At 49.9% G+C, this 13078-nt stretch overlaps 1 protein-coding gene across 2 annotated transcripts in view; it reads left to right on the forward strand.

Moving 5' to 3' along the window:
• MSRA (methionine sulfoxide reductase A) overlaps positions 1-12693 on the forward strand; it is a 443442-nt gene extending 430749 nt beyond the window's left edge. For both annotated transcript variants that reach the window (XM_044912851.1, XM_021698928.1), the window contains one exon: positions 11931-12693. In XM_044912851.1, coding sequence (XP_044768786.1) covers positions 11931-12095 — 165 coding nt within the window. In that variant the 3' untranslated portion in view covers positions 12096-12693. The remainder of the gene's footprint in view (positions 1-11930) is intronic.
• The last annotated feature ends 385 nt before the right edge of the window (positions 12694-13078 follow it).

Consider the following 13078-nt stretch of genomic DNA (forward strand, 5'->3'; position numbering starts at 1 on the left):
CCCGGAGCTGTGCCTGCCTTCCATGACGCTTCAGCATCATACCCCACACCACGGGAAACCAGGCACCTGTAATAGAAGGAATAGACTATTCTGTGTGGCGATTGTGCTCCAGATTGCCATTGCCCTCGCGCCGGGAGCCAGGGTGACGGAGCCACCACTGTGGTGGTGGTGATGGAGCTGTGCTGGCCACTGGCTGAAGGGGAAAAGCTCATACTGGCGCTGGGCAGCTTCTACCCAGAAACATCATAGGTCCCCCCACCCCGTCACGGCCTGACCAGAGCCGGTCACACAGGCAACCTGACTTCCAGAGGGAGGGCAGGGGCTGTTGGTGGCCAATAATAGAGTCTGCCATGCTTGTCTGCTAGAACACAGCTTCTCAAATTCTAATGTGCACCTGGGTCATTTGGAGATAAGTTTAAAATGCAGATCCTGATTCAGTCGGTCTGGAGAAAGGGCCAGATTCTGCATTTCTGACAAGCGTCTGGCCCATTGTCCACCCTCTGAGGAGCAAGGTAAAGCTTTGGATCCTTACTGGCCAAATTGAGCCCTCTCTCTTTTCCCTTTCTTAGCAAAGGCTTGTAGCTCTGTCATTTTGTGTGGCAAGCCAGGAACAATAGCCTCGCTGGTTAGAAGACACTTGTGGTTTTCCTCAAGGGTGAGGGGGACACAGAGAAATAGCTAAGGAAAGCCATTAACCGCTCCACACAACTACAGAGTCCAGGGAAGGACAGAGCACAGGGATGCTGTAGCTGTTCTAAGAAGGCCAAACTCATTCCAGCTAGAGGCCACCATTTGCATAAGCAGGTTTTGTAAATGGACCAAATTAGATCTAATTGTGTCACCTTCTTTCTACTTTGCCTCCTTAGTTTCACTGGAAGGGTCAGTGCAGCCCTGATTGGGCCTCATGAAGGCTCTAGCCTCTCTGAGCACTCACCTTGTCAATGTCACATCCTTGTTCCCCGAGCCCTGACTTGTCCCCCTTGCATATGGTAACGGTCACCAGTGGACTCACAGGGGGTGATTCCGTGGTGCCAGAGCCTGGGGCTCCTGTCCTTTCAGGGTCCTCTGTGGTGCAGAACGTGAGGAGCCCGGCTCTCTCCTCCTTGTGGCCCTGCCACTATGGGCCGGGGCAAACGGCTCCCTGCACACCTGCAGATGTGTGGGTGCTCTGTGCTCTCCTGAACTGGAAACGCATGAGTCCCTGCTCATCTTGGAATAGATGGTGTTTTTCTTTCTAGTGGTTTTATTTAAAAGCCATGCCAGTCATTTTGCATCCCTTCCCAGAAGTTTTGATTGATGGCAATCTGGTCAGCTAGAAGCTGCCAATGGAGTAAAACTGCTGACTTGGGCATTGGCATTGACGGAGCTTGTTAAGCCTGAACGGGGTGTGCGTGTGTGTGCGGGTGTGTGTGTGTGTGCATGCAGGATGGAAACATAGCATGGGATTTGATGGAATTAGATCTGGAAAGAACTGAAGGGGGTCTCTCAGTTCAGAAAGGGAAAGCAGGAACCAAAGAGGGGGCTATGCCTCGTCCATGCTCCCTGCTGCCACTAGAGGGCAGAGTGAGGAACAGAATCCAGGTCTCTTGCATTTGCTTGGATCAGACTTAATGAGGCTTCAAAAAATATGAATCGAATGAGGTTTGAACTGCAGTTACCTTCCTCCTTTCCTGGTGACTTGCTCATTAGCAACACAGCCATTTCTCAATGGGCCTTCAAACTATGATTGAAAGTAAGGACATCTGTCTTGAAAATGTTCATTGCTGATTGGATATACCCGCATGTTTCTAGAACCCTGTGGATGGGGAATGGGCATGTACCATGATGACTTTGAACTTGGTGGCCCCATCTAAAGGTTCTAAATATGGGGCTCATGGGTCGACTCCAGAGGGTCATAGAAACCTTCAAAATTATAAGCAAATATTTGATTTTGAGTTTATGTGGAAAGAGTGTCCATAGTGTTTATTAGATCCCCAAGTGGATCCATGACCCTCTAAGATGTTAAGAACCACTGCCACAGATTCAAGTTTTTTTACAGTGATACATTTTCTAAAAGGCAAAAGGTGTCTACAGGTTACTTCATCTAAGGTGGGGTTGAAAGTATATCACACAGCATCCTCCCGGGCACTCGTATACACATGCATATGAGTGCACACTCGCGTGCCTAAGTGTGCACGCACACCTCTCCCACACACATGTGTTAGTGTCTCTAGAGCCAATGTCCTCTCTTCCCTCCCTGCCCTGATGTGTAGAATTCCAACAGAAGGTTCTTAGTGGGTTCATATTGACTGTTTCTACCTCAGACATGCTGCAGAGCAGAACAGACTCAGCTGTCCAGGGTCTCGCTTCCCCTGTGTTCCCAAATTCAAGGGACAGTATGTAGGTGGGAAGGACCATGGAATCCAGAGCGGAATAGACCTGTATTCTTTTTTTTTTTTAATAAAGATTTATTTATTTATTTATTTGACAGAGAGAGTGAGATAGCGAGAGAGGGAACACAAGCAGGGGGAGTGGGAGAGGGAGAAGCAGGCTTCCCGCTGAGCAGGGAGCCCAATGCTGGCTCGATCCCAGGACCCTGGGATCATGACCTGAGCCGAAGGCAGATGCCCAATGAGTGAGCCACCCAGGCGCCCTGAACAGACCTGTGTTCTTGTCCCAGACTCACAACTAACACTCTGGGCACATGAACCCATGAGCATGGGCTTTAACTTCTTTGAGTTTCCTTGTGGGTAAAGTCAGAAAAATGGTCTCCCCACCCCTGCAGGACTGCTGGCATGATGAAATAAGAAAATGAAAGAGAAAGCACCCTATAGCTTATATCTGCCCCACTAGCCGGGTCCTGCAAAATTCTCCTCTGACTTCCATCAGAAAATCGATATGGAGCCTGGCACTTAAAACACAAACTCCGCTTTCCTGACACTTTGAGTAGGTCTCCTGTCATCTCTTGGAATCAGGTGATGCTTGGGAAGTTGTGGCATTTGCTATTTGGAGGGCATCTGTCCTTCTGAGTGAATGGGAGGCAGACAATCCCAGCTTTCTCCCCATTTGGTGACCTTAAAGGAGCTGTCCGTGTTAGTTTTCTGTCTTGGTAATGCAGTCGTTGGCACAGGGGATCCGATGAGGTGGGACAAGAAGAGTAACCGACCACATGTTTGGGGTGAGTCTTTTCACTGTTGTACTCCTTGGGTGCTTCTTTGGAGGAGTTTAGCATCCTAATAGGGGGCTACTGATAGAAGCAGGCCAGGAAGTATCTGAGTAACTGTTGTGGGATGTGCTTGTCATGCAGCAAAGTATAGTATTTGACAGCTAAAAAAAAACAAGGGGAAGTGATCCCAAGTCTCACTGATGAATGAGTAGACAAACAAATGGCCTCTTATTCGGCCTTAAAAAAGGAAGGATGTTTGACACAGGCTACAACATGGATGAACCTTGAGGACATGATGCTGAGGGAAAGACGCCAGCCACACAAAGACAAATACTGTGTGATTTCCCCTTACATGAGGTAACTAGAGTAATCCGATTCATTGAGACAGAGAATACAGTGGGGATGCCAGGGGCTATGGGATGGGAGGGATGGATGGTTATTATTTAATGGGCAAAGAGCTTTAGTTTTGCACAACGAACAGTTCTAGAGATTAGTTGCACAGCAATGTGAGTGTACTTAACACCGGAAAATGGTTAAGATGGAAAATTTGAAGTCATGTGTATTTTACCATGATTAAAAAAAACAAAAACAAAGTCAATGAGATGACCTGAGAAATCTACATCACGCATTCTGAGTTCCAGGGATGTGAGCAGGGTGGGGGGAGAGTTTGATCCCAATATAGGCTGATCCATGTTTAGAACTCTTTTGGAAATTTTGAAATGATACATATCCCTCTCTAAGGGAAAGTTACATCCTCAGCTAGCCAGCTGGGGCAGTGTGCCTTATTGTAATAATGGAAATGCTCAGGAACCGGGGGTTCTAGTCCTATCTCTGCAGCTTACTGGTGAGTGGCTTTAGACAAGCTTTCTCTCTCCTTGGGCTTCACTGTCCTGTGCTGAGCATTAAGAATAATAATTCCTCCCTCTTAGAGTTAGTGAAAGCCTCACATGGACTAGAGTGTGTGAGGAAGCCCTTTGGAGACACTGCAACTCAGGACGAATGCCTTGATCTGTTCACCTGATCTGTTCACCTGATCTGCCTTTATCTCCTAACCTGGTCTGCTGATGCTCCACCATAGCCTGCGTCACTGTGACCGCCAGGCTGTGCTTTCTCCCAGGGTGGTCTAAGAGTCCTTTCCATGCAATATGTTGAGTATACTTGGGCACTCAGAAAAATCTCAGTGAAGCTAATAATAAGCTTGCTAGCAGGTTGCATTAAGCAGAACGGTCACGTGTTCATTAATTTTATTAAAAGAAAGGCTTCCTGCCGGCAGCTCTGGAAAGATGGGTGGGATCCTGGGCCCTCCTGTTGGCAGAACATCTATAAGGGAATGGCCCGGCAACTTTCTTAGGTATTTGTGGTGTTTGGTGGGGGGCTGGAGACACCTGTTTTGGGGGGGGATCTCTGCCGTAGCTTATTGATGATCACCTCTTTCTCTTGCCCCCCAGAGGTCAACTGCGCAGCTGTAGAAACAGGGAGAGCATGGCGGGTGTACGTGGAGACCTATTTTAGGAGGGCAGGGTGGGTGGGCTAGCTGTCCTCCAGCATGGGGGCTGAGGGTAAAGGAAGCCAGTGTTGTCATGTAGTTAAAATGTGCCAGAGTGCCATGCGCTTTCTGTGCCTTTTCTGGGATCCTCCTAGTAGCAGCAAGCTAGGTATTGTGCCCATTTTACAGATAGAAAAACTGCTTCTGGGAAGAACAGGATGTAGGAATAAAGACACAGGGGAGGGGCGCCTGGGTGGCTCAGATGGTTAAGCGTCTGCCTTCGGCTCAAGGTCATGATCCCAGGGTCCTGGGATCGAGCCCCACATCGGGTTCCTGGCTCAGTGAGGAGCCTGCTTCTCCCTCTCCCTCTGCCTCTCTCCCTGCTCATGCTTTCTCTCTCTCTCTCTCTGTACCTCTGTGTCTCAAATGAATAAATAAAATATTTTAAAAAAAAGGCACAGGGGACTTTCTGGGGCCATCTAAGGAAAAGGTGAAGTAAGAATCTGTGAGAAAAGCACGACTGATCAATTTTATTAGGTGACCTTCCAGAGATTTCCTGATCCAGGTGTCACACAGATGTAGGTTATTTTAGTTGGGTCCCACTTCCCTCCAAAAATATCAGCAAGAAAAAAATTTCCACAAACAAGAAGCTTTGGATAATTATAATGGAGTCAATAAGAGTAAGAGACAGAAAAGTGAGGGGTAGGGGAGTCAGGCCCAGATCATTCCTTCCTCTGGAGCTGGTCCTGGTTGAGGAACCCAGCAGAGGGGGCATGCAGGGCTGGCTTTCCATGTGGCAGTGGGGACCGAGCCCCAGAGCCTGGGGAGGGGAAGGACTAGTTGAGTCCTGTGGTTTGACCACTAAGAGAGTGATTTCCTGGCATCATTATAGTGGAGTTTTAATTTTTTTTTTTTGTATTTGAGTATAGTGGATGCACAATGTTACATTAGTTTCAAGCGTAAGACATAGTGATTCAGTAAGTTTCTACATTCTGCTGTGCTGATCACAAGTGTAGTTACCATCTATCACCATACAATGCATTACAATATCATTCACTGTATTCCTTAGCTGTGCCCTTTATTCCCGTGCCTCACTCAGTCCATGACTGCAAGCCTGTATCTCTCACCCCCCTTCACCCATTTTGCCCAGCCTCCCCATCCTCCTCCCTTCTGGCAACCATCAGTTTGTTCCCTGGGTTTATAGGTCTGATTCTGGGTTTTGCTTGTTTATTCACTTGTTTTTCTTAAATTCCACATATGAGTGAAATCATGTGATATTTCTCTTTCTCTGACTTATTTCACTTAGGATAATACTTCCCAGGTCCATCCATGTGCTCACAAATGGTATGATCTCATCCTACTTTATGGCTGCATAATACTCCACTGTGTGTGTGTGTGTGTGTGTGTGTGTACCACATCTTCCTTATCCATTCATCTATTGATGGACACTTGGGCTGCTTCCATATCTTGACTATTATAAATAATGCTGCAATAAACATAGGGATGCATATATCTTTCAGTGTTTTGGTTTTCTTTCGGTAAATACCCAATAGTGGAATTACTGGATCATATAGTATTTCTGGTTTTAATTTTTTGAGGAACTTCTGTACCGTTTTCTGCAGTGACTGCACCAATTTAAATTCCCACCAACAGTGCACAAGGGGGTTCCTTTTTCTCTACATCCTCGTCAACATTTGTTATTTCTTGTCTTATTTATTTTAGCCATTCTGACAAATATAAGGAGACAATTCATTGTGATTTTGACTTGAATTTCCCTAATGATAAGTGGTGTTGAGCATCTTTTCATGTGTGTGTTGACCATCTGTATGTCTTCTTTGTAGAAATGTCTGTTCGTGTCTTCTGCCCTTTTTTAAATTGGATTATTTGTTTTTATGGTGTTGAGTTGCATACATTCTTTATATATTTTGGATATTAACCCCTTATGAAACTGGGCCACATTCTAACACTATGCACAGAAAAGAAACTCAAAATGGATTAAAGATCTAAATGTGCGATCTGAAACCATAGCGGAGGTTTCAGCCAACCTGGCGGTCACTTTGACCAGGCAAGGCCTTGATGACCTGCATTCACTCCCCATACCACAGGGTGGCTCTGTAGAGCCCGAAGGAAGAGCACAGGCTTCTGGGGAGCGTCAGCCTGGTGCTGGAGGCAGCGCCCTGTAGCCTGGGGGCCCCTCAGGGATTCAAGCTGCCCGGACTTCTGTGCTTCAGGCCAGAGCATTTACTGCAGCTGCTTTCAGCTCTTTATCTGCTGCGATTTTCCTATGGGCAACACACTTTCATGGGTACAGCCTCCTTTTTGGAAGATACCAGCAAACTTTGTAGGCGATGTGATTCATCATCTCTGTCATCAGGAATGGTACCATCAGCGTGGGCACCCCCTCATAGATAGTGGAAGAGACCACACAGTTGTGGCTTATGTGCCACCCCAGTTTAACTCTCCTGACACTCCCTTCCCTCCCACTGTAGTGGGCAAGAGAGCTGTAGTGGTGCTTGGATTGGGATAGCCCTCCAGCTGCCCTAATTCATGGAGGAAAGGTAAGTTTCTCAGAAACATCAATACATTAGCCATTATTAGTAACACGTTATTCATGACACCCCCATAACTGACTGGGGCACCTGGTGTAGGCGATGCTATAGGAGAAGACTGAGGTGCACCACCAGCCCCTGCACAGCTTGTGCATGGGGCCAAGTGGACTTTGGGGGCCAGAAGGATCATCTGTAACCCAGTCTTCATCTCTCACTTCCTGCTGCTCTCCATCCCCCCATTACCCCCCCCCCCCGAAGAGTGAAGAGGCTTTTCAGGAGCTGTCAGAGATGCTGAGGTCATCCTTCTAGGCAAGATGGTTGGTCCCCCCTGTATGGACACAGCCCCTGCATTGCTACAGTCTAAAGAGTAAACCTACCCCATGGAATTGGCCAGGCGTCTGTGACAAGGAGAGTGACAGCCTGAGCTCCCTGGTCCCCAAGCTCCCTCTTGAGGTTCCTTCCCAGGTCCCCAAGGAGGTGTTTGGGCTTGAAGCAGCAGCAGGACCCCAAGTAGAAGCCCCTAAGGTGAAGAGAATCCCCAAGAGATCCCAAGACTCAACTGTTTTTTTAAAATTCATTCATTCATTTATTTTGTATGAAGCACTGAGATGAGGTAGAGGAACAAGACAGTCCATACTCTCGAGCACATGGTCTAGTACGTATATTGCCAGAAGGGAGAGGGAGTGGCTTAGAGAAACAAAGGACGATTGTAGTATAATGTCATAAGTGCTAACAGGGACAGTCCTTCTGTGGGAGCCTAGAAGCTGGAGTCACTTCTGCCTTATAGACTCAGGAATGGTTTTATAGAGGTGGGGACATTTGATCTCAGTGCTGAGAGATGGGTAGGAGCTCACATGATAGGAAAGAGAAGAAAGAGCATTCCAAGGAGGTTGTATGCAAGGGAATGGAATGTTCAGGAAATGTGTAAAGTTTAATATGACCCACAAAAACAGTTCTCAGAGAGGGAAAGGAAAAGAGTTAGAAAAAGATGAGGGACATGAGGCTGAGGAGGTGAAGCAGAACCCAGCTTGGAAGGGCGGGTGGGTTCTCCTAAGGGATCGGGGAAGGCCTCGCTGCCTGGTTTAAGGAGGTGCCATTACCAGCAATAATCAGTCCCGGTCCCGAGTCCTGTTCTCTGCAACCCTGTAGCTTAAACAGTGCAGTGGAAGGGCCAGAGTGAAAGAGCAAAGAGGACTGGCAAAGCCGACCGGCACCGACCAGGTCTGAAGCAGACAGGCCCTCGGGACCCCCATCACTGCATCCAGCCGTGTGTGTCTGGTGAGACCTCTCCAGGAGACAGGCCTGGGGGCGCTGAGGAGACTGACCTGCCCCCGCAGCCTTGCATGTGAGAAAGCAGAGGTGGGGGATATGAAGAAGGAGGAAAACCAGACACTGGTTAGGATTTGGGGGTTCCTGCTCCCTCTGCTTTTACATCCAGTTTCTTTCATGTGTTTTTGTCCCCCCTCTCCAGTTTTAGAGTGAGAGTTAAGGACACAGCCCTGTGCTCAGGGAGGGCCTCAGCCTAGAGGCTGGCCGGCCCAGTGCGGAGGGGGCAATGTTGACCCCAGGCCCCGTGGCTCCGGCAGCTGTCTCCCACCCCAACAAGAACGAGCCAGAATGTCCCAGCTTAACAGGAGGTGCAGGAGGGCAGCCTGGAGCTGTTTTCTGTGGGTTTTCATCACTGTTTATTCTTGTTGCCTTGCAAATAAAAGTGAAGCGTCTGCCATCTTGTGGCAGAGGCCAGGTACTGCCGGGGCCCCCACAATCACCTTCCCCCGAAGGGGTGCTGGTCTGCTGGGGTGGGAGCTGGTGTGGAGAGGAGGAGGGAGCCTGGGCAGTAGTGCTCACTGGCACTGGCCTCTCTGCCTCAGTGAAGAAGCTTCTAGAGTCAGTGGCTGTGAACCCCGGGGTCTCAGGAAGGCCATCCTTGGGCATACAAGGAGGATGGCCATTTGTGAAAGAGAAATAGGGTGAGTCGTGTGTGAGGAGGTCACGACCCTCAGAGAGGACAGAGCCTGGATGGGGATGAGGCAAGTGCTTGGAGACCCTGGCAGACCCGGGAGCCGGGTCCCGGCCCTGAGGGTGAGGGACAAAGAAAGGCGCAGAGGATCTCGACAGCGGGCAAACTCCTGTGCGGTGTGGCCATGGCCAGGAGGCTTTTGAGGTCCAGTATGAGGTCCCATCGGAATATGGAAGACTCACGTCAGCCTGCGTGCAGTATCTCGGGTAAGAACCGGAGGGGAGTGTCTCTCCATACACGGTGTCTGCAGCAGTGTGACTGGATGAGCTCTCTGAGGGCAATCCCATGTGCACATGATTTCTGGGCTCCTGACCAGTGAGGGTGTCAACTCCACTGGTAAAGCTGGGCCCCTTTTATTTGGTATTTGAATGCAGCTATAAGAAACAGATTATTTTAAAATCAGTCCTAGAAGTTCTCTGCCTCTCTCAACTCGGGCCAGGAAAGTCAAGTCGTGACCTTATATCCTGTTCTCTCTACGAGCTCTCGAGGGCGGCCTGAAGCAGCCAGCACACCACACAGACCTCGTGCTTTATCGTCTTCACCAGAATAGTCCACTGTCACAGCCACCTAGGGTCCCAAAGCCTTCCTACAGCGGATGTTTCTTCACAGGCAAACACTAGCTGTAATTTAAGTAGATGCCGGCTACACCCCGTGGGCACTGACCCGCTCCTCACTCACAGTGAGGCCATCTCTAACTCTAAATCTGGCCGGGACAGTTAACCCTTCCAGATTCTCATCCTCACTGAGGTTTTGGTCCCTGAAAACAATTCTGAAACCCATTGCTGTGTTAGCTGGAGATCAGTCACGGAAACAGAGCGTTCAAGGTATTTCAAGCAGGAGGGTGGATTTTACAAAGGCAATTGATGCTTCCAGAGTCATTAGAAAGGCTGTCTGAGGGAAGGTCGGGGAACAGCACCACTGCATTTCGGGATCCCAAGAAGGTACAGAAATTGCTAGAAGTCATTGCTGGTGACTTTGCCTGAGGCCCACCCGTCCACGATTGTCAGGGTGAGCTGGCAGAGTCTCCGTCTGTTCTTTGGAGAGACCTGTGCCCATCTTCATGGCTGCACCTTGCAAATAATGGCCTCTCTTCTGCCCAATTTCATGTGTGCTTCTCTTATTGGTGAAATCTCAACTGGACTGCCCCTGGCAATAGAGTCTGGGAAATGTAGTTTTCCAAGCTTCCAGCTTCTGCAGTATCAGGGCGAGCTGAGAATGTCAGGGATCAAGACACAATCTCTGACGTGCGCTTTTAAATACGGATGATAATAATAGTCCTTCCTTCATATGGCTGTTGGGAGGCTAAAATTAACACTGTGAAGTCTTTGCACAGAGTGTGGCATATGGTAAGCCCTCGATAATTGCTCGTTTACAAAAAATTGTCAAAACTGAAGTCAGAATGGCTCCTCGTTCTCATTTCTAACCCCTGTAAGGAAACTGGCTGCTTCCGAGCTTTGGGGTCCAACCGCCCGCCTTGGCACGGATCCTGTCCCTTACCATCCTGGGCCTACTTGGCGTCAGATCCTCAGTCTGCCTCATTCTGGCTCAGAGGGCTGGGTGGAGACTCAGGAAGAAGGGGAAAGTTCTCGGGGAGAAAACGGCAGCAGTGAATCATGCCGAATGTTAATACCGGAGTCCCCTTGCTCTGCAGAGGGGAAGACTCCATCTCAAATGGACCAACAGTCAAAGACTGGCCAGATCCCTCATGCGAGCACAAGTCCGGGCTCTGCCTGGCACTTCAGGACCAAATGGAATCTGCAAACCCGGGGTTGAGTCTCTGTAGCCTTGTGCCCAAATGCCCCGAGCAGCCTGCAACAAGGAAGAATTAGGGCACAGCTGAAATCCAAAAGGGAAAGGAAACGGGCTAAGATCCATGGGGAACAATGTCTATTTCTTAATCTGTCTCCTGCCCCAAATAGCTCCGCTCTCCTCCCCCACTTGTGTTTACGTGTCTGTTTCTTTCCCTGGCAGCAGATGCCACCGGGCCTTAAAGTAGGTCACAGAGGGCGGTGATGAGCCCACAAAGGCCCTCAGGCCACGTCCTTCCCTGACCTCAGTCCCCAGGCTCCTGGGGCTGGAGTGGCAGAGCACAGACCCAGATGACGCCCTGCTGTCCAAGGCCCCCAGGCAGGGCCCGAGCTCCCTAGAACCCCAGCGCGTGGGGGTTCCTCGGTCCAGCCTGTGAGTGGGCAGGGGGCCTGTTCTGAGCTGGCAGCAGAGGGGACAGCACTGGGCTGGGGCCGCAGCCCTGCCAGTCCCATCCTGCCCCTGCCCCTCCCATCCTGCCCCTGCCCCTCCATCCCCTCCTCCCGCAGCCCTGCTCCAGTGCCCTCAGGGAGGCCCATTCTTCCCAGGACAGCCAGGCAGCCACATGGCCCTGCTGTTTCCCCCGGGAAGCCCTGGGGCCCCTTCCACACAGACCCACAGGGCCCAAAGCAGGGCTCCCAGCCCGCTCCGGGGGGGGGGGGGGGGGAAGCGCTGGTGTAATGAGTAGAATGCAAATTACGGAGTCAGAAAACTGGATTTCAGGCCCCAGTCACCTGAGGCACGGGGCGCTAGGGGCTGGCCCAGAATAACCCAGCTGGGAAGCGGCAGAGCTCGGGCCCACAAGGACCCACTGCACACCCCAAGCCACCCGCGTCTGCCTCCCTCATGGCCGGACCCCCAACCTGGATCCTTCAGACCCTCTCTGCCCAGCATCCGGTCCTCACGGCGCCTTTCTCTCCCCAGGTTCTTTCGGAGCACGGCTATGGCCTGATCACAACCGACATCCGGGAGGGCCAAACCTTCTACTACGCGGAGGAGTACCACCAGCAGTACCTGAGCAAGAACCGCGACGGGTACTGCGGCCTCGGGGGCACCGGCGTGTCCTGTCCGCTGGGTGTTAAAAAGTAATTTCTCCCCATGTGGTCAGCCCTTGAAGTCACAGCCAAAATGCTTTCAACAAATTGGGCAATGCTTTTGTGGCTCAGGTCAGTGGCTTTTTGAAGTGCACAAAGCGCGAAGGCAGTCAGGAAAACCTGGTTTAATGAGGTCTGATTACATGAAGTGCAATGGCAAGTTGATAACATGCAGTTTATCTTCTACTAAGTTACGGTGGGAGTTGAACTGTGACATTGCTTGAACTGTTTGGATTGCTTGGGGTCTGAATGAGGATCATGAATACGCTGTGCTCCGTCTTCTTGGGCCTGGGTGCCTGCCGCGGAAGCTGGGGAAGGAAGCTGGGAGATTGTCAGACAAGATAAGGCATTTGGACACGGGAACTGTACCCTGTCCCACCTCGCATGCCCTCCAGTGCCTTAAAATCTGCAAACATTTATAGCCTCAATGAATCATTCACTGCAGTATTTTGCTCAACTGAGCCTAGATGCGCGGGGGGCTTTCTCTCCTTTTCGGCCCTCCTGGGGCAGGAAAAAGATGCAAGTTAGCTCGATGAATTCTAATGCTTTGCTTACAGCTATGAGAAATGCTTGTTCTAATAAAAGTCTACAGTCTAATACAAACTGTCTCATGTCTCATCTGTCTTTTACTTTTTAGGCAGGATGTTTCTAAGTATTGTAAGATAAAAACCTCGCAACGACTTTCCCCCAAATGGAAAATTTGATTGAAATTTTTGGAAAACAGGTACACACCTCTGGCTCCTGGTACCTTTGGTGATGATAGCGCTTTGCCACATGCCTGTTACAGCTGCCACATCACGTGCTCTTCTAATTAAATTTTTTTTTTAAAGATTTTTTTTTTTTTATTCATGAGAGACAGAGCGAGAGAGAAAGGCAGAGGGAGAAGCAGGCTCCCAAGGAGCAGGGAGCCCGATGCGGGACTCAATCCCAGGACCCTGAGATCATGACCTGAGCTGAAGGCAGACGCTTAACCATCTG

Source organism: Neomonachus schauinslandi, chromosome 2, assembly GCF_002201575.2.
Source record: "Neomonachus schauinslandi chromosome 2, ASM220157v2, whole genome shotgun sequence".
NCBI classification, from domain to species: Eukaryota; Metazoa; Chordata; class Mammalia; order Carnivora; family Phocidae; genus Neomonachus; species Neomonachus schauinslandi.